The sequence below is a fragment of the Lotus japonicus genome, chromosome 4 (assembly GCF_012489685.1).
Source record: "Lotus japonicus ecotype B-129 chromosome 4, LjGifu_v1.2".
Taxonomy (NCBI): domain Eukaryota; kingdom Viridiplantae; phylum Streptophyta; class Magnoliopsida; order Fabales; family Fabaceae; genus Lotus; species Lotus japonicus.
This window is the reverse complement of record NC_080044.1, coordinates 72,594,482-72,619,861: the sequence shown is the minus strand read 5'-3', so window position 1 is coordinate 72,619,861 and position 25,380 is coordinate 72,594,482. Positions and strand designations below refer to the sequence as shown.

Below are 25,380 nucleotides of genomic sequence, written 5' to 3'. Positions count from 1 at the left end.
TTAAAAATAATGAACTCAAAAACAACTTTATAAAACTTGTAAAGGTGTCAATTAGAATTCAAGTTTAATCTAACTCTACCTTAAAAGTTAGCTTAGCGGTAATGATTATCCTACCATTTACAAGTACTTCATTAGCCATATCAATTGATAATGTGTGGCTTAATATTCCCTCTTAACACCCAAGACCCTTATGTTAGGACTAGAACGGAAATCAGATTGCAGTTGATAATGTGTGGCTTAATATTCCCTCTTTGCTGCCAATGTTTGGACAATTAGCAAACTACTTCAATACCTGTAAGAACATATTACAGACGCACGTAGGAGATTACTCTTTACATAGTTGGCTCCTAATCATCCCTTGATAATTAACATATTTTGCCAACCAGTCCCATAGACGATTAGTTCAATTAAGTCACTTTGAATAAATTCACCCAAAAGATAGAAACACTAAACCTTTATCGTAACATGTCTGTCTATTTAGTAACCCAAAAAATATGTGCCAATATAATTTCTTTGTAAAAATGAACCTTCAAATATCCTATTCAGATATAAGTGTGTTGGGATACTGTTTCAACTTTCAACAAATAAGCTGATAGCAAAATAACTGAGAACTAGACATGCAGGTCGTAAGACCATATAAATTATAATCACATCCCAACAACATCTGGTAATGACATACATGTACAAAAACCTTTCCTTTAACACGTGTAATATATAACGTATATAATTATATACAGGGATATATATATTTCATTACTTAGTTTCAGACTCCTGGGCTTCTCCTACCACTGAACCCTCACCCGACTCTTTCTCAGATGATCCTCAATGTCTCTAGATTCATCCTGTGCTTTAGAGATTCTTTGTGGACCATCAATATTAGACAAGTTATCCACCTTTTTGTGATCACTCATTTCAGCTTCAGAATCAACTGATTCCTGCAGCAGTACTGGATTTGCAGAGGGACCCTGTAGAAATAAATTCACCAAGTTAAAGAAAGAATTGCAGTAGTGATTAGTGAACATAACCCATGCACAAAATGACTTACCTCAGTTTCCAATGGATTTGATACATCAGCTTTAACTTGCTCCGTCATCAAGGAAGGAGGTAGTTCCACGTTTTTACATGCCAGTCCTGAATCAACCTTTTCACCATTAGATGTCTTCATTTGATCAACCATATCAGCTTCAGAACATTCTGATTTCGGATCTGGTAATGGATCTGTCCGATCCTCAATTTCAGACTCATCCTGTGCTTTGGAGATTTTTTGTGGACCCTCATTATTAGACAAGTTTTCCGCCTCTTTGTGATCACTCATTTCAGCATCAGAATTAACTGATTCCTGCAGAAGTACTGGATTTGCAGAGGGGGCCTATAGAAATAAATCATGGAGGGAGTTAAAGAGAGAATTGCAGTAGTAACATAATCCCTGCGCAAAATGACTTACCTCAGTTTCCGAAGGATTTGATACATCAGCTTTTTCTTGCTCCGTCACCAAGGAAGAAGGCAGTTCGTTGTTTGTACATGTCAGCCCTGGATCAACATTTTCACCATTAGATGTCTTCATTTGATCAACCATATCAGCTTCAGAACATTCTGATTTCCGATCTGGTAATGGATCTGTCCGATCCTCAATTTCAGATTCATCCTGTGCTTTAGAGATTCTTTGTGGACCCTCATTATTAGACAAGTTTTCCACCTCTTTGTGATCACTCATTTCAGCATCAGAATTAACTGATTCCTGCAGAAGTACTGGATTTGCAGAGGGGGCCTATAGAAATAAATCATGGAGGAAGTTAAAGAGAGAATTGCATGAGTAAACATAATCCATGCGTAAAATGGCTTACCTCAGTTTCCGAAGGATTTGATACATCAGCTTTTTCTTGCTCCGTGACCAAGGAAGAAAGCAGTTCGTTGTTTGTACATGTCAGCCCTGGATCAACCTTTTCACCATTAGATGTCTTCATTGGATCAACCATATCAGCTTCAGAACATTCTGATTTCCAATCTGGTAATAGATCTGTTCGATCCTCAATTTCAGATTCATCCTGTGCTTTGGAGATTTTTTGTGGACCCTCATTATTAGAGAAGTTTTCCGCCTCTTTGTGATCACTCATTTCAGCTTCAGAATTAACTGATTCCTGCAGCAGTAATGGATTTGCAGAGGGACCCTGTGGAAATAAATTCACCAAGTTATAGAAAGAATTGCAGTAGTGAACATAACCATGCACAAAATAACTTACCTCAGTTTCTGAAGGATTTGATACTTCAGCTTTTTCTTGCTCCGTGACCAAGGAAGAAGGCAGTTCGTTGTTTGTACATGTCAGCCCTGGATCAACCTTTTCGCCATTAGATGTCTTCATTTGATCAACCATATCAGCTTCAGAACATTCTGATTTCCGATCTGGTAATGGATCTGTCTGATCCTCAATTTCAGATTCATCCTGTGCTTTAGAGATTCCTTGTGGACCCTCATTATTAGACAAGTTTTCCACCTCTTTGTGATCACTCGTTTCAGTTTCAGAATTAACTGATTCCTGCAGCAGTACTGGATTTGCAGAGGGGCCCTATAGAAATAAATCAGGAGGAAGTTAAAGAGAGAATTGCAGTAGTGAACATAATCCATGCGCAAAATGACTTACCTCAGTTTCCGAAGGATTTGATACATCAGCTTTTTCTTGCTCCGTGACCAAGGAAGAAGGCAGTTCCTTGTTTGTACATGTCAGTCCTGGATCAACCTTTTCACCATCAGATGTTTTCATTTGATCAACCATCTCAGCTTCAGAACAATCTGATTTCCGCTCTGGTAATGGATTTACAATGGGAGCCTGTACAAACGAAGTCAATACAAAATTTAAGAGAAAGTTACTGAGCCACAAGAGCTGCTATGTGCAACATAACATACCTTGGGATTGTTCCTACAACTATCTTCTAGTATCAGAGGATCACTTGGTTTGTCCTGAGCTAGGGGACTGCAAAGAGAAGACACATCCATATCTTTTGAAGTAAGCCTTTCTAGATCATCCTTAAAAACCTGATGAGCATCTATTTGATCACAAACTTCGACTTCTGATGATTTTCCTTTTACTGACAATAGTTCGCTCTCCACAGAATGGTTAACAGTTATTGGGGAATCTGAAGACATCTTACTGATTTCCAACTCTGTATTTTCAGTCCTTGTGGATGGGCCTTCAATATTTTCTTTACTTTCCATCAAACAGGAGGGCAGATCCACATTTTCTTGGACAGCGTCACGATTTACAAGCATATTCTGACTGGTCGATGAATCCATTTGAACATCAGTTTCCACATCATCAACTTTTGGTTCCTCCTGGACTCCAGAACTGTTAGCCATGTCGTTCTCCATTATGTTACTGTTAGATGTGTCCATTTCCATATGGCCAGCCTCTAAAAACTCACCTTTCAAATTGCCAATAGTTGGTGATAATATACTTTTATCATCTCTATCACAATCAGCTGATGCAGAAGTTTTACACCCATCAATTCCCTCATCAACAGAAAGTTCATCAGAAGCTTTCGAAGAAGACTCAGTTTCATTTCTAGAATTAATTTCAGTATGTTCAGAAATTATCATTGTCCTTAAATGATGATGTTCTGCAGGATTAGATATGGTCACTTGTGGTTGATCACTCAAATTTTCAGCCTGGGCCAATAACCCAGTGTTGTCACCACAAGCAAGTGGTGAAGATTTTTGACATGGTTCAGAAGACTCCAATTTTTTATTAGAAGTATGCTCTGTGATATTAGGGTGTTCATTTGTGGACGAATTACTCTGTCTGCAGGCCTCACCCTTACTAAACTCAGGATTATTATTAAAATTTTCTGGTTCCAATGGATTTGTTGCGCCTCCTGTGCCACCAATATCAAGAGGAGAAGATATGGAACACTTCTCTGAAGACTCAGATTGATTTCCAAGATTATGATCAGTTACCGCAAGAGGTTTAGCACTCGGAGAAACCACAGATGAATATATAGTGGGGCCACAACCTGTAGGAAGTCTCTCCGGATGCCCATCAGATATTTGAGCAGCATTAAGAGTTGTATCAAGAACCTCCATTATACTCTGAGTAGTTGGGTTTTTAATACACTGTTGTGGCTGTTCAGTCTTTTCTTCCACTTCAACATAACATTTAGTTTCAGGCTCTCTGACATTCAACAAGGTATCATTCTCAAGAGTTAATTTTTTATCAGAGGTAAAGGCAGTGGATGTATCTAAACTTGCTATTCCCTTCAGATTCTGCATATCAGATGCTAATTCTGATTGCTTTTCATGACCATCCACTGCAACATTCCCATCAGAACATGCTTTTTCCTCCAAACTACATTTGGTTTCAGGCTCTCTGACATTAGACAAGGTATCATTCTCAAGAGTTATTTTTTTATCAGACGTAAAGGCAGTGGACGCATCTAAACTTGCTTTTCCCTTCAGATTCTGCATATCAGATTGCTTTTCATGGCCATCCACTGCAACATTCCCATCAGCACATGCTTTTTCCTCCAAACTACAGTTACTACCAGCATCCACTGCAGCTTTAGTCACTACATGAAAAATAGGTGGGTTCCTATCTTCGCTCCCAAGAGAATCATGTGCTTTAGGCTTTGGCAAACAAGTACCAGAGAAAACTTCCTTCATTACCCGTGCAACATCATTGACATTATGAATTCGGCCAAAAGCAGCAATTTTATCTGAGGATACAGTTGCACTGTCAGCCCGTGTTGATCCAGCTTTCTGTTGCTTATTTTGGGTAGAATTGGAGGCTCTCTCTTTTCGTTTGGAATCTTGACTAGCTACTCCACTGGGTAAAAGGATCTCAATCGCTTGAGTTTGAGTGACATTTGTAGTGGCTTTCCCTTCCAATGCATCCCCTGATGAATTATGGGCATGGTGACTTAGTTTAAGATCCTGACCAGAAAGAGCATCGGGAACAACAGGTAAAACTGAAGCCGATTTTCTCCCCCTACGCCGTGGTGGCTCCACTCTATTTTGAGTTTTACGACCTTGCCTTTTGGATGATAAGGATTCATGTAAACTTGGATGAGTAGATCCAGAGCCTGGTGTAGAAGGATAAACATTGTTCAATATAGCTGGGACAATCTTTGCAGTCACATGATCTAATGGCTTACTAATGATTTCTATAGTTGTGCTACCAGCCAAGGAATTAGTTGGAGTATCAACAATTGAAGTATCAGTTTTTGAAGCTTCAACAGTTTCATGAGCTTTTGCCTCTGAATGTTGATCTGTTGTCACCTCAGCGATAGGCAATGTCGGAACAGATAAATTTTCATTTCCTGAATTATCGCAAACTTCAATCTTCGACGAGGGAATTTCAGAAGATTTAACATTCACAGAAGAATCACGAACATCAGGATTATTAACCTTCTCTAAATCGTTCCCTGCAAAAGAAGTCCTTAGTTTACATCCAAGACATTTTCTAAAATAAATATTTCAACATTTTAGAAATTTAACACTGCAATGCTCAATATATTCACCTGGAGATTTGATTGTACTATCTTTACATGAAGACAATATCATCGTCTGCTTAGCTAAATCATCTGACCCCTCCATTGATTTTAAATCCTGATCACCTTGGCTCTGCAATGCTTGATCCTGGAAAACACATTTTGGTTCTTGAGCATTGTTCTCTTGCAAGCTTTTCAATTCAGTGGTTTTATCACCTGATATGCTGCCTGATGAAATAAGTAAATTAGAAGTCTGATTCAAGCACTGATGACCTAAAGCATCTGGAACAGGTGATAATGTTTCTTGTTTCTTTCCCCGACGTCGTGGAGTGCCAGCTCCAATTTGTGATTTCCTATTTTGCCTTTTACTTTGCATCTGTATGGATGGATATGTGGGGGAAGTTTGAGCCAAGGTAGCAGTAGCAGTACAGGGCAAAGGAAGGGGTAGCGGAGGATTCAAATCACTCCCAACACCCAAGTTATCCTTTCCACAGTTCAAAGAAGCAGAACTTGTAATGGTAGTTGGACTGTTTACTGCAGAAATGCTAGAGACAATTTCACACTGGGAGATAGCCTGACTTTTAGATGGACTTGCTAACTTATCTTCCAATTGCTCACCGACCTTGATATCAGGACCAACAGAACCACCAGGGATAGGAGGTGAAATCATGACCTGCTTCTTCCCTCTACGCCTTGACCCTTCTCCACCACTTTGAATTTTCTGCCCTTGTCCTCTTGCTTGAATAGGTACAGATATAGTAGTAGCAGCAGCATACTGAGAATTAGGTGGACTTGTAGTCATAGGAGTGGTAGCCTGTGTGTTAGTAGGAGCTCCTGAATCAGATGGTTGTATAGGTCCACTCACACCCATAGGTTCAGCAGAATCAGGAGTTGATGATGTTAACCCTCGAGACCCATTTCCTTTAAGTAACTGCATATGCACTTCAACAGATCCAGAAGTTGCTGGAGGGATCATCGCAGCTGGTGACCTATCTGAAGTTATTCTTTTTGGTCTTCCACGGCCACGTTTGGCTGGTGGGGTTATCTCTTTCGCTTTCTGTACTGGCAAACTCTCCACAGGTGGCAATATTGGGGCCAGTAGAGGCATGGCTACAGGTAGAGAGTTAGTAGTAGATACAACTGAACTAGAAGCATTAGCTGCAGAGCCCATCTCTGCCACCACTTCTTTTACTTTGGGTGAATCTGTAGATTCACTCTGACACATTTTGTCAAACTCTTCTTCTGTCCATTGCTCTTCATAGGAACGTACCTATAAAAAGCATGTACATGGTGATGGTGATAAGCAACCAGATAGTATTATACCTAACAAACTAGGTAGTACATCAGTATATTTTAAATTAATTTTCCTATTCTACTTTTTGAACATCATTTCCAGGGGTGACGATGCAGTGCAATATCATACAAAGAGAAAAAAGCAAACAACAAATACAATTGTCAAAAACGATCCAAATGAATAAAATATATAGACAAACCTCTCTTGCACGTTTTCCCCTGCCATAATGTTGAGTATCAGGGCCCCCAACAGATCCACTCTTTCGCTTTACTCCATTGGATTCTACCCCAACGTTAGGCACATCAGATATCTTCATTGCCTCACAGAACTGTTTCAGGTCTTCATCAGTAACAAGACGAGAAGGAAGAGGAGGAATAAGATCAGATGCATCAGTTGCCTGTTCAGGCACCAATTTTTTCCATGTTACCTGGGACATTTTTTAGGTCCAGTAAGATTCTCTATAATAGAAACAGCAAGTAAAAAGCAATATTTATAGGGATGAAAAGCCCAAGCAAACAATTAATAGCATACAAGCTCATCTTCCTTCCTTTTTTTGTCAATTGCCTCAAACACATCAATTTCCGCTTCACTGCAACAAAGATAAGATTCTGTCAGATCTACTTTTCTTCCTTCTAAGTAACTCCATAATCTGTAACTTAAATCACCAATGGAAAGTGTAGAGTGCTAAAATGACAATAATACATCATGAAAAAGCCTTTCCTACAATTAATTAAAATGAAGGTAGTGACTTAAGAGTCACATGCAAAATATTCCAGAATTACCATAATTTCCTACTACACTATGTAAGTTGTTATTGTTGGAAATTGACACATTCAAATATACGTTAAAGTGAAAATGAAAATCCCAAAATCCAACCATTCATCAGAAAATAAGTTTACAACACATCAAGCCGTAGATGGATAGACAGATGGTGAAAGCTACAAAATTTTATATACCTGCGGGCTAAGATATCATTTAAAGCATCATCGTCTAAAACAGGTGCAGCTTCTTCTTTCTTACACTCACGCAGAAGGGACTCCAAGTATTCTCTTCGATCTTCAGCACTGCAATAAACATGGAGAAAGAAAATTCAGAGTTGACTCTTTGTAATAAGCTTAAGATGACCTATATCACAGCATTCCCAACCTTGTATTATTGTCAAAAAATCCAGCAGTAATGCTCTGATTGGCAACGCCAAGTTTGTGCTCAGCTGAAGCTCTGACTTGTTCTTCCACAGTTTGAACCTTTTAACATTGTAATAAGAAAAAAATAACACCTTAGTAAGCATGAAAATATGACACTACTTTATAGTTTATAGTAATGTTACGCCATTAACACCTAAAAACAGCACTATCAACATTTACCAAACAATCAAGCTGACAAGGGCAACCAAACACATTTTGCAAGATAAACAACATCGCATGCCCCCCTCCCCCTGAACCCCCAGAATAGAGGAATAAAATATTGTTATCATGGCCACAAAATGTATAATTCCCTATGGTTTCAAAGAGTATAATAAATTTAAATTTTATATAGAACCAACGCAATTGTATTTAAGAGCAAAGCATCATTTATGTTTAAAGCAGTATACATGCACCAGAGCTTTATAAAATCATTACAAAAAATTACACTGGGAAACGATAATTCCCTAATTAAGTATTCATCTTATTGCCTGATATGAGTCTGAAATTTTGAATTTTACATGGTCTAAAACAAGCACATTTGAAATCACCACCACCATGCAACAGGTATGGTAGTTGCATTAACTAGACACGAGTCTCAAATATTTATACAATTTTCATTTCTCACTATGGAACAAGGAATGCAATAACTATCTGCAATATGGCAAATTGTTTTAAAACCAACAGCTTGGGATACTATGGACCAGCTATCAGAACTAAAGCTTTTTAAAACATATTCTCTTTATTTAATAACATTTTTTTGTCAAGAAAAAACTCACGGGACTGCAACCTAGCATATGTGCAATTATATCAACAATAGTCCCATCAATGACAAACTTTAACTTAGGGGAAAGTACTGACTGTTTCGAAGCGAAGAACAAGAACATCCCTCTTTTGACCAATTCTATGAGCCCTGGCCTGGGCTTGCAAATCTACCTGAAAATATGCCAACAAAGAGATCATAATTAATCAGAAAAAAAGTAAACAATTTACAATGGAAATCATAAAAAAGAAATTGCATTGCCTGTGGATTCCAGTCAGTGTCAAATAAGATCACTGTGTCAGCAGCTTGAAGATTCACTCCAACACCACCAGCTCGAATGCTTGAAAGTTGTAACAATAGATGAATGTCAGCAATATTAAAGATAATATAACATGAAGATAACCATGAAAGTAAGATGAAGTAGGCCTGATTTATTATGTCCTTAAGATTATAGCTTAAACTCATGAACTAGAAATGTGGCAGAAAAACCCACCAAATACATTTGTGAAACAACTCCCTCTGAAAATTTGCAAGACCGCAATCATATTTACAAAGTAAATCAAAGTATGTATTAAGTTTCAGTGACACACTTGCTTATCGCAGTGAAATGTATTTCATAAAGAAATATATGGAAGTGCGTCCAGACAGAGACATAGAAATCTTGAAAATTTATCAGTGAGCGAGAGAAGAATTGTGATCATTATTACATCAATTATATTAGCTACCACTTACACGCATCAACGCTAGGAACCTGCAAATTAGAAAGCATTGGGTGCAAATTTTTGGCTTTAGGTTCAAGTCAATATCTCAAAATTTCTGATTTAGAAAGAGAATGCACACTTGGTTTAAACTGATTGCTTTCATAATTTTCAGGAAGCCGGCATTATGGTAACCATGAAAACTTATAGTCATAAGCCATTTAAATTTGATGTTTCAGTTTGGCACAAGAGTGCCCACATCCCTCTTCTTATGGTTCATATGAAAAAGACAAGATGGCTATCGCTTAATTTATCACTTAATTTTAAGTTAGACAAAGAAAAGATCTACTTTTTGACTTTTTTCATAGTATAATTTCAATTAGAAATATAGTTTAAGATTTTAACCTTTAAAAATGATGTGAAGAAGATTTGAACAGATGTCAAGAGTTCAACCCGGAAACCACCAGCTGCACCCCCCCCCCCCCAAAAAAATCCCTTTCTTCCCCAATCCTATGTGTCTTCAATTAAGTAATTAACTATTCCAATAGCTTAAATTGTTGAGTGAAAAGTGAAAACACAAACAGTTTTATATTATTTTTCTACACACCCTCTTAAGCAAGGGTCCGCTGTAATTAATCTATTGGACAACTATGGTGCAAGCTTCGTCATCGGAGCCTATGCGAATGATAGGAACCCAGATATTAGTAGTCCTAGTATTGCTAAGGTATTTGTTAGGAAGGGTAGAAAGGGAAATAAAATTGATTCCCACTAGTGATAACTGCCAAGCTGATGTGGCAGTATCTTCAGGGTGCTAGGAGTGTGAAAGAGAGAGAATGCTGAGGTGAGAATGGCTATATAAGCGTGTATTGTGAGAGAGAGGTTAGGCTTGATTTGGGATTAGGCTTGGGAGAGTAGAGGCACTCTCGAATTGCCTCAGTTTCTTATCTTTAATTTTCTACTGTTATTTGTAATTCCCTAAAACACTGCTTCTGGGTATTTTCCAGAGGATTCAGTGTTCATCTATCCTATTTTCACTCTCAGTCATTGTGCTATTTTCTGGTTCCTAACATTGGTATCAGAGCACCGATCTAGGTGCTGTGGTAGCCTTTGATTTGCTAAGATGTTTCCAGAATTTGATGGAAGAGTGGCTTATGGATGGATCATCACCGTAGAGCAGTACTGTGAGGCCAAGGGAATATCAGAGGAGAAGAAATTCTCAGTGGCGGAGAAGGCATTGACGCGTGATGCGCTCCTTTGGTGGAACGACTGGAAAAGAAGAAATCAGAGGGCAACATGGATGGATTTTGTGATAGCTCTACTCAGAAAATTCGAACCAGATTCTGATTTGTTTCTGCCAGATCCAGTTCAAGATACTGGGGAGGAAGAAAAACAGACGGATGAAACCAGAAAAGCCAAAGCCACAAACCTGGAACTGAGAAGAAATTGGTGTGAAGAATGGGTCAAGTTTCGTTGCACTGGTGATGAACGGTTCGAAGGTGACCGGATTTCAAAGAATGAGGAAACTGAAGAGGATCTGACAGAGAACATCATCGTTGCAAGGGAAGAGATGACCATTGCTGCGAAACTCCAGATCTGCTACACTCTTCAGGAATCAAGAGGTGAGGCGGCGGGAGTGATGCTAAGTGTCAAGCAACCACCACCACCGGAGATGATAAATCAGGAAGAGAAGAAGATCGAACAAGTACCACCAGACCAATCATATCGTGGGGCAGCGCTAACATCGGCGACGCCCATGTTCATAACGAGGACAAGGTCAGTTTACGACCAACGGTTGTATACTCTGCAGGCAACGGAAAGCGGATTGGCCAATTTGCCACCACCACAACCACCAGATAAGTCGTGTCATGCGGTGGTTGAAGAGACGCTCAGAGGAGCAAAATGGAAAAAAACTCAAAAACATCCACCACCAAAACCACCGGAGTACTTGGACTGTGGATGTAATCCGGCGGCGTACGCCACAACGCCGGCGCCGGCGAGGTCGGAGGACAAGGCTACACCGGCGACGAGAATGAGAGAGAAGATAGCAGAAGTTTCTAGACGTCTGAAGGCAAGTGCATGGGCAAAGTGGGTGAAACAGGAATTGGACCCTTCTCTCAGCATAATGGGCCTGGCCCAACGTGATAGTAGCTGTGTTGCAACAGGTAATTTGCTTCTTAAACTTCTGATTGCTTTTGGCAAAATAGAGAGAAAGTTACAAAATTTGGGCCCATTATATGAATCAATAGATTGTGGCCCAATAACTGAAAATAGAAATAAGCCTTCTCAAAAAGGGAATCAGATATGTGGAGTTCTTCGTACTTGTGTTATAGTTCATCTATGGTTGAATCCCAAGATGTTTATGGATGCTAAACATGGTTCAATTGTTCAAATATCCTTCTTTGAGGCTAGCAACCTACAAGTTCTCAAAGATTCATCTCTTATTCATTCTAATGCAAACTTGGGAGTTCGTGGACAAAGCTTTTTGAACTTGTCTGAACTTGGAAATTTGATTGAAGCCCAACATCTAATTTTATCATTACTTACCAATAGCAAGGTTGGGTCTGGACCTGTTCTAAGAGGTCCTTTAGAGGTTTCTGGAGAAGATAACATGATGGTAGCACAACTCTACTGGGAAATTGAAAATGGCATGGTGGAATTGCCTCATCCTCCTGAAAAGTGTAATAAGAATTCTTCATGGATTCTCACACATCAGATATGTCGGGTTGAAATTGCTATTGTTGAAGTAGCCACAACTGGTTCGGGTTTGCGTTTTCCCTGGATTAGAAGGCTCTCAGTAGAAGTGAGTATAGATGTGGATTTTCCAACAATAATACAGCTCCAGGTACAATCTAAAATACCATTCTGCAGTACTTTAAAAGCTCTTACTCCTAATGAGATGATCAAGCAAGGGGTACAAGCTGTTTCCTTTCACAACACAGATGGAATTTGGTATGTGAAGTGGCAGAAAGATTCTAAGTCATGCTTACTAGACTCTTGTGTAATTTACATGATATTGAGAGTTGTTAAAGCAGTTGCTAAAAACACAAATAACATTCCAATGGAGAAGCACATGGACCCCTCCTATGTCATTTGCTCGTTGGAATACGGAAGGTTGACCCAGGAAATTCAGAAGCTCATTGAGGGGGAAGGTGACATAGTTACAGTAAGAGTAAGAATGAAGAACACAGCTGTCTGCATTATTACCACAATGACTTGTAGAACACTTGATGTCAAGAGGGCCAATGAAGAGACTGAACAACAACCGGTGATCTCTAGCCATATGTTCATCTCTAGAAGGGTGAGGACACCTGACCTTGTTGCCCAGGCTGTCTGCTATGCTTGCACACAAGCTGATTTTGCTAAGGAAATTTTTAGCAAGTCCTGGACACATATGATAGCAGCTAAGACTCTATTGCTTGGGTTGCTTGTTGCGATTGAATGCAAGATGAATACATGGGACATTGGAGGTTGTTCTTATTTTTCAGCAACGACTTGGTCTACATCCTGTTTCAAACAATGGGATTCAGGAGGCGTATTACTGAGTCAACCTCTTCCGTCTTGCTTAAATGAAGAGGGGGAACTGCAACCTGAACTTGAACAACTACTGATTTCAAGATCTGGACAGCAGGGAGATAGGGAAGTGCCTATGAAGTGGAAGACCCTACCTGATTCTGACAGCTCATGGGAGTCCTTGGCAGCCATGAAGGAATGTTTCCAACTTCCATCCTTGAGGACAAGGATGTTTTTGAGGAAGGGAGAGATGATAGGAACCCAGATATTAGTAGTCCTAGTATTGCTAAGGTATTTGTTAGGAAGGGTAGAAAGGGAAATAAAATTGATTCCCACTAGTGATAACTGCCAAGCTGATGTGGCAGTATCTTCAGGGTGCTAGGAGTGTGAAAGAGAGAGAATGCTGAGGTGAGAATGGCTATATAAGCGTGTATTGTGAGAGAGAGGTTAGGCTTGATTTGGGATTAGGCTTGGGAGAGTAGAGGCACTCTCGAATTGCCTCAGTTTCTTATCTTTAATTTTCTACTGTTATTTGTAATTCCCTAAAACACTGCTTCTGGGTATTTTCCAGAGGATTCAGTGTTCATCTATCCTATTTTCACTCTCAGTCATTGTGCTATTTTCTGGTTCCTAACAGCGAACAATGCACAAGTCCACCTAGCTTGTGTTGAAATTCAACTTTTTATTAGAATAATAAAGACAACAAAGAACAAACCTTATACCATTTGATCATAGAGGCTCTAATATCATATCATGATTCATGAACCAATTAACCTAAGAACCTAAGCGGTTGGGTAAGATAAATGAAGGGTTTTATATTACATTTCTAAATACAGTTTTAATTGACTATTTCACTGCCACAAATGGTAATCTAACAGAAGTTAAAATTACCTGAGTAAGAAAATAAAATATGGAGAATCCGGTCGGTTAAATTGATCAATAAGACCACCACGATCATTTCCTGATGTATGCCCATCCAACCGGAGGTAACGATATTGTTTTAAGGTTAAGTATTCCTCCATAACATCCAGAAGCCTAGTCATCGTTGAAAAGAATAGAATCTGTAAAAGCATTGACAGTATGAAACCAAATATTAAGAGTTAAAAAACATTGATAGAAAAGATAAGTTACTCATCACAATAAGAACCAGTACAGGTCCATAGATTTAGCAGAGGGAAAATAAACTGTCAAGCACATTCAGCATCAAAAGGAGCAACAAAACAACAATATCTTAAATAAACAGAAGCACCATAAATAAGTTTACAAAATATCTTCACTGTTATAGCAACTCATGTCAATATTGTCAAAGAAGTCAAATGTAGCCAACCCAGAGAAATTAAATAGGATGTTTCATACCCGATGATCTGTTGCTTTCAATTTAGGTAATATACGATCCAACATCTCAAGCTTCCCACAAAGTCTAATAATTGGCGGCAGATAATGCTTAGGTATAAAGCTCTCCACCTGCCAATGGCAAAACGTCATATTGGAGCATACCACCCTCCCTCCAAAAATAAGAATAACCAGCGTCGAATCATACAAGCTTTACCTCTGGCTGAAGTAGTCAACTAAATAAACTACTTCAGACAGATTAAACAAACCCATTTTCAAAGTATAAGTTATGACCTCTGCAACAAATTACAACTTTCTGGCTGCATTATTAAAGTTAGAAAGCGATTAAAACCCTAAACAAGTCTATCATTACAACCAGATTCACAAACATAAAACAGGAAAAAGAGAAATGAACAAGGAATCAAACTACTGGCTACATTCCCACAGTTCAGTGTGATCAATGAACATTACAAGGAGTATCTGCGAACTATGCAAAGCCTCACCCCAATACACATTAATCCTCATTCTTGCCCGGATCTTTGTCACTCTACACATCTCATTTTATGCATTCAACACTTTCCACCACAAATCTCACAGAAAATTCCTTGTCAGGTCACAAGAGGTTTTCTAGTTGGTCACATGAAACAAGCCCAACATACTGTACAAACAAATATACCCTAAATCTTATAGCCTTGTTTGAATATAATATTTCTTTTGCCAGGTTCTGCCAATTTAGGTTAGGATATCATCTTGAACATGATGTTTCATTCATGATTTAAAAAATTTAAAAATGTAATACAATCTCAGTTTCACATAAAAAAATCAGTATCATCAGCATCACACTGAAACTAGAATAGCAAAAAAATCCAATTTTTGAGAGAGTTGGAGTTAAAATCATAATTCAATTTTAACGAAATAGATTCATGTCAGAGAAGAACCGTATATCGGACAGGAAAATACCTCTTCTACATGAAGCTGGCTGAGATATGGATGATTACAGATATTACGAAGCTCCATGACAGAGTTGTGTACTGATCGAGCCTAACAATCAAGAACTTCAATTACACCACCAGAATAACTACACATATGTCTATCTACTACACAGCAAAGTTATTCCATTCCAAAGGTAAAAAGGGGGAAATAAATTATAGTCCACAATCAAAAGGACTAGAAACATTAATAAACACAGAAGAAAGGATACCTTTGAAGGGCCAATAGAACCAAGATTTTCTTCCACTCTCTTCATCAAAAGTTTTTGATATGAAGAAGCCTCACATCTTACAAGTCTCTCAATCTTCTCAGGCAGCTCATTCTCAACCTAAAAACAATTGGAAACACAAGTGTTGAGACTTGAGACTTGAGACTGAGAAAATGATAAAGTATTGAGTGAATTCGTGTATCTAAATTACAGAGTACTATAAATAGTGGGTGTCGTGTATACAAGGATCAACAATTACTAATTACCAGATTTACATAATATTATACAATGTCCCCGAATGACAGCTCAAGTGGTAAAAGTTGGGGGACATATGTGTTGGGGAGGGAAAGGTCCAGGGATCAAATCCCATCCCTGGAGGGGAAATTTGACCGATAAAAAAACATCATAATATACAATACAAAATCGACACCTAAATAGTAGATATGCTATTTACATTATTTATAACATTCGCTCTCAAACTGGAACATATAGATATAGTCACCAAAAAATAAACAAAAGAATTCAGTGACACATTCATCATCAGAAGGCATGTTAAGATAACATAATAATATAAATAAAACTATTAATAATTTTATTTGACATATTATTGAGAATGAACTATTTGATTCCAAGAATCTATACAAAAATCATAAGCCATGTTTTTTCATAAGAATAAACTTTTATCACAGTATACAGAAATCTCAAAAAGTAGGAACTATCCATAATAATAGGCTTAAAGGTTAGTAATAAAAACCTTGTGTTTCAGCCTCCGGAGTACAAATGGTCTCAAAACTTGGTGCAGACGATTTATGATCAAGAGATTCTCCTCCTCAGACAGTAAAGCCTAGTTACAAATAGAAGACAACAGTATAGGCAAAAGAGGAATCAATTAAGTTTAAATTAGAACTCAGAGTCAAGACTATCTAAATTTTACAGATATGAACAGAAATGAGCCGAAACTTACTTCATCAGCCGAGCTATCTCCAGCACTCTGAAATGGCTTGTTAAACCATTGAGAGAAGTCCTCCGATGAATTGAATATGTTCGGTAACAAGAAGTTAAGTAGTGCCCATAGTTCTTCAAGATTGTTCTGCATATAAAAAAAACATATGTTATAGAAACAAGGGCACAAAAGAAACGAAGGACATAACAGGAGCCTGCAAGAAGGGCTCTAAAGAAACTCTCTACTCTATCATTCCCAAGAAAAAGCACAAGCATATGATTGAAAATATTACAGAAAAATTCAAATGGTACACGGGAAAATCCAAAGTAAACTGCAATGAGAGCCCCAAGAAAGGAAAACTCAAAGGGGGAAAAGAAAAAAACCTGCAATGGTGTTCCAGTTAACAGCAATCTGTGAGAGCTCTGATAGTATTTCAAGTCAGCATTCAACTTGCAAGACGCATTCTTTATGCGGTGGCCTTCATCAATTATTATGTAGTGCCAATGTATTTTGCTCAGCTTTGGTCTATCGTGCTTGTTCATCAGATATTCATATGTGGTCAAAAGAACGTTGAATTTCTGATGAACAATCCTTTCCCTAAAATAAGAGAAGAACTAATAAGGAACATGCACCATGACAAAAGCATCAAACAGATGAAGGGGTTGATATTCTAAAGTCCAATTACTTGAATAAACGACGCCTCTCCTCTGGCGGTCCAGAATAGACAATTTTATGAATACCAGGAGCCCAAAAGTTTATTTCCGAGTCCCAACCAGGTAGAACTGAAGAGGGCACGACAACAAGAAATGGTCCTCTATCATTTTTTGTTTCCATCAGGTAGCAAATCAGAGAAATAACCTACAAAATGTAACGAAATTGGGATTTTATAGATACAAAATTTCTTCCTATCATTTGGTGCAAAATATTCTCCAGCATCCTTAGTGTCTACCCCAAAAACATACATTATCCAGAAGGTAAGGAGATAGTAAATAACACTCTGCAAAAATGCTAATAGTGAACAAAGATAAAAAGAACGAAATCGGAAATCCAGCTAAGTACATTAAGTTTCTAAGTTAAAAAAATAGATTACCTGGACTGTTTTACCAAGTCCCATTTCATCAGCAAGGATTCCATTCAAGTGATTGTTGTATAGGGAAACCAGCCACCTCAGGCCATTCATTTGATATCTAAGGACAAAAATTGCAATCACAAGGAATGTAAGTCCACAGACAGAAAAAAAGAATGTTAGTTCAAAATCCCTGTTCATCAAACAAGATTTTTTAAGAACACAGACAAAAAGTGTGAGAAGAATAAAATCCCCCACTGAGCCAAAGACGATGCCTAATTACAAAAAATTACCCTACCATTTCACTAAATCACCTAAAAAAACTTCGATCTCCATTGCAAGACACAAACATATGTGTTGACTAAATTACATGAATTATAAAACTAAAAGGATAAATATTTAACATACTCCCTTAATTTCCCGCCCAGCAAACAAGACGGCTGCTCTGCAACGCTCTCCTTTATACTGCAGGGGGAAAAAAGAGTTGCTTAGAATGAATCAGGAGAGCTCCACCACGTAGTAGATATTTCACAAAGATATTTATGGATAGATGGAACCAATAGATCATGAGCACTTATAAGCCCTTGAAACTTCAAAATTGAAACAAACCACTAAAACTACAGTCCCCAACGCTTATCATCCTTTCATCAATAGTAAAAGTATAACATGAACTTACAATACAAGAAACCTATTTTGAAGAGTGCATAAGTACATAACAAATAATACCTGTGGGCCATCAGATAATATTTTTCATTGCTTTCCATATAATGCTGTAAAACAGAATAGAAACAAATGAGTAACATATTTAAGAATTAAGATTTAACTTAAGACAGAGTTGTGTAGGGAACTTACCTTTGCCTGATCAGCCTCATCCTCATTTTCCAAAGTAGTTTCACTATTGTCAAGAAAACTACGACTTCCTGTTTCATCAATATCATGCCCAAAACGTCCTGCTGCAGCCTTCGCTGCTTGTAGCTTGGACCCAAGCTTTTGAAGATACTTTTCAGTCTCTTTTAGAAGTTGTTTTACACGATCTGATTTTGCATCCTAATGTACCGTTGAAGATGTTATTAAGCATGCACACTTAAATGCAAGCCATTTATCTATTTATATAAGAAAATAAACCTACCTGCACCATTCGAAGATAGCCCTCCACATCGTTTATTTTTAGCAAATTAATCTTCTCTCGCTGGATTCTATCAACTTTCTCGCGATGAATACGTTCTTTTCTTTTATGGAACTCCTTCACATATCTGTTGAAACCCTTCCACCGTTCCTTCTTGATTTTGAATACATCATCAAGTTTTTCCCTTAATTTCCAAGTAATAACAGAAGTGTTTGAGAGAAAGAGTACATGTAACACTGTTTTATATTTATCTACTACAACGCATTGGAAAATGGCAGAGGTAAAAAAACATGTAGAAATGGAGGAAAAAAACACATACTTGTGTACTTCTATCTCACTGAAAAACTCCTTCTGTCTCTCACGAATCCGCTTCTGACGCTCTTCCTTCATTTTCTGCTCATACCTTTCAAGTTGTTTGACCCTCCTACCATGCCTATGTTTCTTAATTGATTTCAAATGTTCCATTTCAGTTGTAATTGGTTTGAAAAAATCATTCAAAAAATCACTGTCCACAAAGGAAAAATATGTCAAATTGAGTGTTGAAGCAGACAATAAACTATTCGCATCAATAATATAAATTACCTCCGGAGACGACGTTGGAGCTCCAATAGTTGAAGTTTTTTCAACTCTATAACACTTTTGGTTTTGGCAGAAATGTCTTCAGATGAGCTCACATTTTCCTGCAACACAACGAATGAAGCACAGACCATGATGTGCATGCAACATTTAATCATTACCATCATCCATATATGGTATACATGTGATGTGCAAAATAATTGAAGGTCAATGGAGAGCATATTAAGCATTAAACTATAAATACTGGCAGTTGAACGTAAAACAAACCTTTAACTTGTGAAAGCATGCCGTCATTCTTTCCTTTGTTTTCTGATGTTTTTGTACCCAATTTTGCTCAACAAGAAGCCTCTTTCTCTGCTGATCCATAATCCATCTTTCTGACATCGTATATTTTTTAGAAGACGACAAATCAGACGATACCAATATCTCATTCCCTTCTTGATCTGCAGCAAAAGAAATACCATGTTTTGATGCATCATCAATCAGAACAAGTAATTGTAATCAATATTAGGAAAACCATGGATTACTGACACTTGAAGTAACACGAAGAACATAAGCATCAAATATCGAACATCATTATCAAATATAGCTGATTGCATCCATATTGAGTATGGCTTTCACCTGAAGAAACATTTTTTGTCATTGCATTTCCATCCTTCATCACAGTTGCTCCATGAGGATCACGATCTGTCTCTGGAACAAGTTTCCAGTGCTCTTTCAAAGAATAAGAAGCCAAGTGATTAACAGAATTGTGATTGAGGGAACCACAACTGTTACCAACATTTTGAAACGGACTAGGAATATTCTCTCTTCTTTCTGTAGGCAACTCATGTTGAATAGTAGGGATCTGAGGAGGTCCCTTCGAAGCTTCATTATGACCAGTAAATCCAGTCCAGCTATTGGAGCCAACAATAGAAGGTTGATTAGACCTTCCAACCTGCATATTAGCATTGCCAACTTCATCCAAATGATTATTACCAGCCACAGTACCCCTTGTACTTAAAGAATCTTGCTGCTGACATGAAATTGCTGAAGAAGCGACCACTCTTTCTTGAACTCTTTCGAGCTCTCCTATTTTTGTGGCTAGGAGATGCTTCCTTTCTTGTGAATTCATGTGGATGTCTGAATTTAGGTTGCCTGTGTCTTCTAACATTCTTGGGCTCTCAGTTCCCGTTGACAAAGAGTCAGCCTCCAGAAACTTTCCAGCAGAAGATGACCCAAAAGGGTTTTTATCAGTCTGTCTCACATTGCTCAGACCTCCAAATGGCATCATAACCCCTGATGTATTAACCGGTTCATTAAAAGATTGAGATTTTCCTTTGTGGTCAATTAGGTCTTTACGAGAACTATCTGTATTATAATCACGTTGCACTCCAGTTACTCTTAGTGAATGAAGATATTTAATACGTGAAAGAAAAGATAAACATCAGTCACCTTCTCTAGAAAAGGTGGCTCCGAGTGCAATTTCAAGATGCAGTTTCTTTGGTGCTAAACCATTTCTGCAACATTGAACAATGTTTCACAGTATAACTCAAAATATTAATCCAGACCATTTTCTCAAATCCAAAAAGTGGTAGCAGAACAATGCCCACCTAATTGCGAGAAAAACAAGGCATTGAGCTCTAAGCTGCTTTAACTGTTGTTCGTTGAAAGGCTTTACAGATGATCCAGGTGGAGCAGGATAAGTGGATTTTCCAGTATCTCTTGAAGGAGCACCTTGTCTAAGCATAGTCATTTCTGACCCACTATTTTGCTTTGCAATCTGCCAATAAAATTATCTCGTCAGGCAATCAAGTTGGATCATACATAGTCAACACAGAATAACAAAAGTATAATAAGTTTTCACTAAAGTCAACTAAAGTTAGATAAGTATATCACGATGAAAGGAAACGAGCATAGAGACAAACCCAAACGCAAAACTGATGAATAGCAAGTACCTGAGCTATTTTGTGTCCATCAGCTAAAGTGGTTGAACTTGAATTTGAGAAAACTGGTTCAGCCATTGGAGAGACACCAGCAGGAACTGCCATCCCTCCATGAAACTTAGCATAAGCACCTGAGGTTTAATACATTGTTTTTTATTAATAACTGTGGGCAAGAAATTCAAAATTATATTTTTCTTTTCTGTGTTACGTGTAATTCTAAGTGAAATAGAGATTCCCTTAATCATTCAGATTTGTCTTTAATAGAAATATTCATATATAACAAGAAGCATCCAAAAGCACTCATAAATAACTTAGTAACAACCATGAAGCATTTACGCTCAAATTTTGGAGTTGAGTTAGGCCCAACCCGAAGTCTAATTTGTGAGGGGGTGTGTTGAGAAGTCCCACATTGACTAGAGATATGGCCAAATAAGTCCTTATAAAGGATAGTGCAACTCTCATCCCTAAGCTAGCTTTTGGGGTACAGTTAGGCCCTCCCAAATTCTAAGATACATAATGATTCATAATTGAAAATTTTCCAAATCCTATACTACAACAAAGGGATGGAGTCAGTGCATTGGGATTTCTGAAATCATATTACCAGGAAGAACAAAGAAAACTTGGGAACCTGAGAATTTTCAGATTTTTCATAACGCAATTCAGCTTTATTTTGATCCCATACATGATACACCTATAATCTCATGTGTAAAAACTAAAAAGGTAAGGAACCACCTTGCTGCTTCCCTGGAGCAATATGTGCAGAGGAAACTTCCGTATCTTCTGGATACTTTGAATTTGGAGCTCGCACCATTGGGTTGCCAATCTTTGTCAAATCAATTTGTTTTGCCAATAAATGATGGCCTTCTTGGTTTGCCCTGGGCATTTTTCTCATGTTACCAGAAAACGTTGAAATATTCTGCACTTGACTACTAGTTGAAACCAGGTTAAAGTTAGTCAATTCATCACTTTTAGCTGAAAGACCATCTGATGGTTCAGCCTTGGTCTTTCTCCCTCTCCTTGCATTAACACCAGTATTGCCAGGAGAAGAACTGTCAGCATGCAGTTCCACAGGTGATGATGTACCTCCCCTCTTTCTCTTCGCAGTGGCTTTCTTACCATCCTTTTGATTCACCTGCTGTTTGTCCCAATTGGCAGTATCACGTCTGTCCTGTGACTGCGAGTTAGCAGACCTAGAATCCAAACTAGATGGACTTTCTTGATCAAAAGATTGACTACTCTTCTGAGCCACAGATCCTTGATAATAATCAGGAGCTCCACCAGTTGGGGCAATTGGTGGACGGCCAGAAGTAAAGGGATCCATTTTGGATGCTTCATTTTCAGCCAAGCCAACTCTAGAGTCCTTTGCACTACCAACTGCTTGTGACGAAGAAGATCCTGCATGAATTACAAAACAATGAAATCAGAACCACTGAAAAAAAAATCACAAACATTATCTCTGTGATATAAAAACAAGCATAATTTACCGATTAGAGGACCACCAGTCAAAGGAAGACGCGATGGCTTCAATGCTTCAATATCAAGACCATGTTGGCTGATGACAGTCTCCATTGCCCTATAACAGACAACATTAAGTCAGAAGAAAAAACAATATGCATGACAGAAAAGATTGGTTCAAGTTACCAATAAAGAAAAATCAAGGCCGGGTGCTCAGAATGATAAGTATAAGTAGAATCACTAAGGCGCCACAAAGAAAATTAAGTCTGCAAGATGAGCATCATCAGCCTTGAAAATATAGTTTATTACAAAGTCAGTCAAATAAAGGCATATTGACGTATCAACTTTAAGCATATTATTCAAGTCAAATTACAAAAAATAGCTAAATCAAATTGAACCTTTTATTCTGTGTGGAAAGAGGCTCCAAAAACCTAACAAAATATTCATATCATTTATCAAACCATATATCATGAAATTAAATAAACCATCCCCGTTATTATTTCATTTCCATCACACAAATGACAGTGGTAGTTAATATCTAAAGTAAACTACCATGAAAGCTGAATTACAGAAGTAACCATGTGACCTCATGAAGACAGTCAGTATCAGATGTTCAATTTTATCATCTTATCTCATATATATATGGACGATTTTGAGTGCCGAGTCACAGACAGTTTACCTTGATATCACTTGATATGGCATTGAATTTTCCTTCCCACTTGATTTCATATGTTGTAGTATCTGAAACACTCGTCAAATTAGTGCCAAGTATTCCCTAGCATTTCCTAACAAGTATAAGAATAACTAAACATAATAATTTAAGATAAAACAACACACACCACGTGGAGTTTAGTAGCCAACTTGGCTGGCTCATCTTTAGAATCCTGAATAAGTTTATGCAGAAAATTCGCCGCCTCCAACTCAACATTGTTCGAGGACACCATCTCATTAGAACTGCAATATCATTATTGAAAATATCAACATAAACTCAGACCCGTTGGAAATTTCAGCATAATAGTCAACGCGTAATTTTAAGCTAATAATGTAAACCACCAAACTCAACAGAAAGACATAACACAATCCCACACTTAAGATAAACCCAGGCAATCTTTATGTCAAGTTCCCAAAAATAAAAGGCCAAACTTTAATTCATTACATAATGAAAAATGGGCAAGTCTAAGTCTTTGTGAGCAAACTCAAAAGATATATAACAATATAACTCCCAAAATTCTAGCTTTCTTCCATGTATCGTATTATACCAATATACCCTAGTTACCTACCTTAGAGACCGATCTATCTATGCCCTAATCTTATCAATCATCAGAAAGGAAACACTGACACGCATTTTCCATTCTAATTCCAAAAACAAAAACCCTGATCCCTTCTTCATCCAAAAACACGGAAAAATCCCTAAAAACCTTCCTGCAGGTACAAAAATTGATGAAATGGCAGGTGCAGTTCTAGTTCTACCTAGGCACACGGTGAAATCATCAGAGGCAGAACGAAATTGCGAAAATTGAAAAGTGAATCAAGTTTTGAATCGGTGTGTGGCGGTGGCAACAGAGAGAGAACGAATCAATTGAAAAAATGGAAAATGGAAATGGTTGAAATTGAGAAAGGGAATGGTGTACCTGGTTACCAAGGTTAGGTTAGCTTTGAGCTACACAGTAGAGAGAGAGAGAAGCATCAGAATCTCGTGTTAATGGTAGCTCGTCTCGTTCAACCTTCGTTTCTGCAGAACATACCAGTGAAAGAGAGAAGCAACCCCAAACGCAATATACAAACTAATTAGTTAAAAATATTCTTTTAATAATTTTGAAATTAAATTTGATTATTATATTCTTATTGAGTTTCTCTAAATTTAGAATGATTTTGATTCAAATTAAAAAATAATAATTTTTTGCCTAAGAAGTAGATTAATTTTTAGATGTTTTGATAAAAGCAAAGTTGATTTGTGTTTGGTTATGCTAGTAAAAATCCTTACACCCAATACTCTCTCAGTTAGGACCAGATATCTCATGTGAAACATGGATCATGGAAGTGGTCATATCCCCGTCATGAGATATTTGTCAAGCGTGTCAGGTCAATGCTCTTATGTCCATCATGGGATATCTCTAAGGCGGTGAAGTCAGTAGATGGTTTGGCAAATGATTGTAATATGCTTTGATACTGTATTAGGACTCAGATTGGGCATAACTTCGCCTCATTGAAATCAATATCATCAACATGTCCAACACGTGTTTCATCATTGAAGCTCTCCTCATTAGACCATCTAGCATTCTTTGTCATATTTGTGCCCTTCTTCTTAAAGATGTGGTACATAGTCCAGTTTGTCATCTTATATGGGTTAGCTCAATGAGGAGAGTGGTAGTTTCTCTGACCCCCCCTCCCTCCCCCAATGAGTTAACCAATCAAAGATCGCAAACTCGGTCGTGAACCACGTGTTTCAAAAGAAGGACGCAAAGAAGGCGGAGAAAGAAAGAAGGCCTAATGGGAAGACCTCCGACAGTAGCAGAAATGTTGGGACTATTGATGTCATTAATCTTAATGGTTGACTTGTCTTGGGAATCCTAAAAGAGTTCATGCATAAACTTTGTCACCTCCAACTCAACACTGTGTGCAGATGCCATCTCATCATAATTGCACGAGTGAAATATCATTAGTGAGACATCGACATGAATTCAGACCAAGTATAAGTTCTAAATAACAACTAATGTGCAATTTTAAACTAGTAATGTAAACCTACTTAACATGATCACTTGACCAAATTCAATATAAAGACATTGCAAAATAGCGTGATTAGACAAACTCAAGTAATATTTTTATGTCAACCTC

At 37.8% G+C, this 25,380-nt stretch overlaps 1 protein-coding gene across 1 annotated transcript; it reads right to left on the bottom strand.

Moving 5' to 3' along the window:
• Positions 1 to 495: 495 nt before the first annotated feature.
• On the bottom strand, positions 496 to 24,315 carry LOC130715809 (chromatin structure-remodeling complex protein SYD-like). The gene is made up of 39 exons (XM_057565929.1): positions 24,177 to 24,315; positions 23,385 to 23,499; positions 23,225 to 23,286; positions 22,575 to 22,663; positions 21,823 to 22,485; positions 21,103 to 21,221; positions 20,758 to 20,927; positions 20,600 to 20,664; positions 19,787 to 20,515; positions 19,433 to 19,608; positions 19,172 to 19,269; positions 18,909 to 19,094; positions 18,593 to 18,773; positions 18,316 to 18,510; positions 18,190 to 18,233; positions 17,872 to 17,928; positions 17,488 to 17,584; positions 17,083 to 17,255; positions 16,781 to 16,994; positions 16,419 to 16,544; positions 16,209 to 16,298; positions 15,458 to 15,574; positions 15,217 to 15,297; positions 14,281 to 14,388; positions 13,816 to 13,985; positions 8,978 to 9,056; positions 8,815 to 8,889; positions 7,919 to 8,016; positions 7,729 to 7,836; positions 7,304 to 7,361; positions 6,972 to 7,199; positions 5,509 to 6,748; positions 2,903 to 5,412; positions 2,640 to 2,825; positions 2,241 to 2,564; positions 1,845 to 2,168; positions 1,445 to 1,768; positions 1,046 to 1,369; positions 496 to 965 (listed from the first exon to the last, which is right to left on the bottom strand). The coding sequence occupies exons 2-39, from the start codon at positions 23,487 to 23,489 to the stop codon at positions 783 to 785; spliced, it is 10,176 nt and encodes a 3,391-aa protein (XP_057421912.1). The 5' UTR covers positions 23,490 to 23,499; positions 24,177 to 24,315; the 3' UTR covers positions 496 to 782.
• Positions 24,316 to 25,380: the final 1,065 nt, after the last annotated feature.

Excerpts from the sequence above, each read along its gene's own strand:
- LOC130715809 (XM_057565929.1), bottom strand. The coding sequence starts at position 23,489 with ATGGTGTCCTCGAACAATGTTGAGTTGGAGGCGGCGAATTTTCTGCAT. Across the intron at positions 19,609-19,786 it reads GACAAAAAATGTTTCTTCAG|ATCAAGAAGGGAATGAGATA; the intron begins GTGAAAGCCATA and ends CTTTTGCTGCAG. Across the intron at positions 7,837-7,918 it reads TTTTTTGACAATAATACAAG|TGCTGAAGATCGAAGAGAAT; the intron begins GTTGGGAATGCT and ends TGTTTATTGCAG.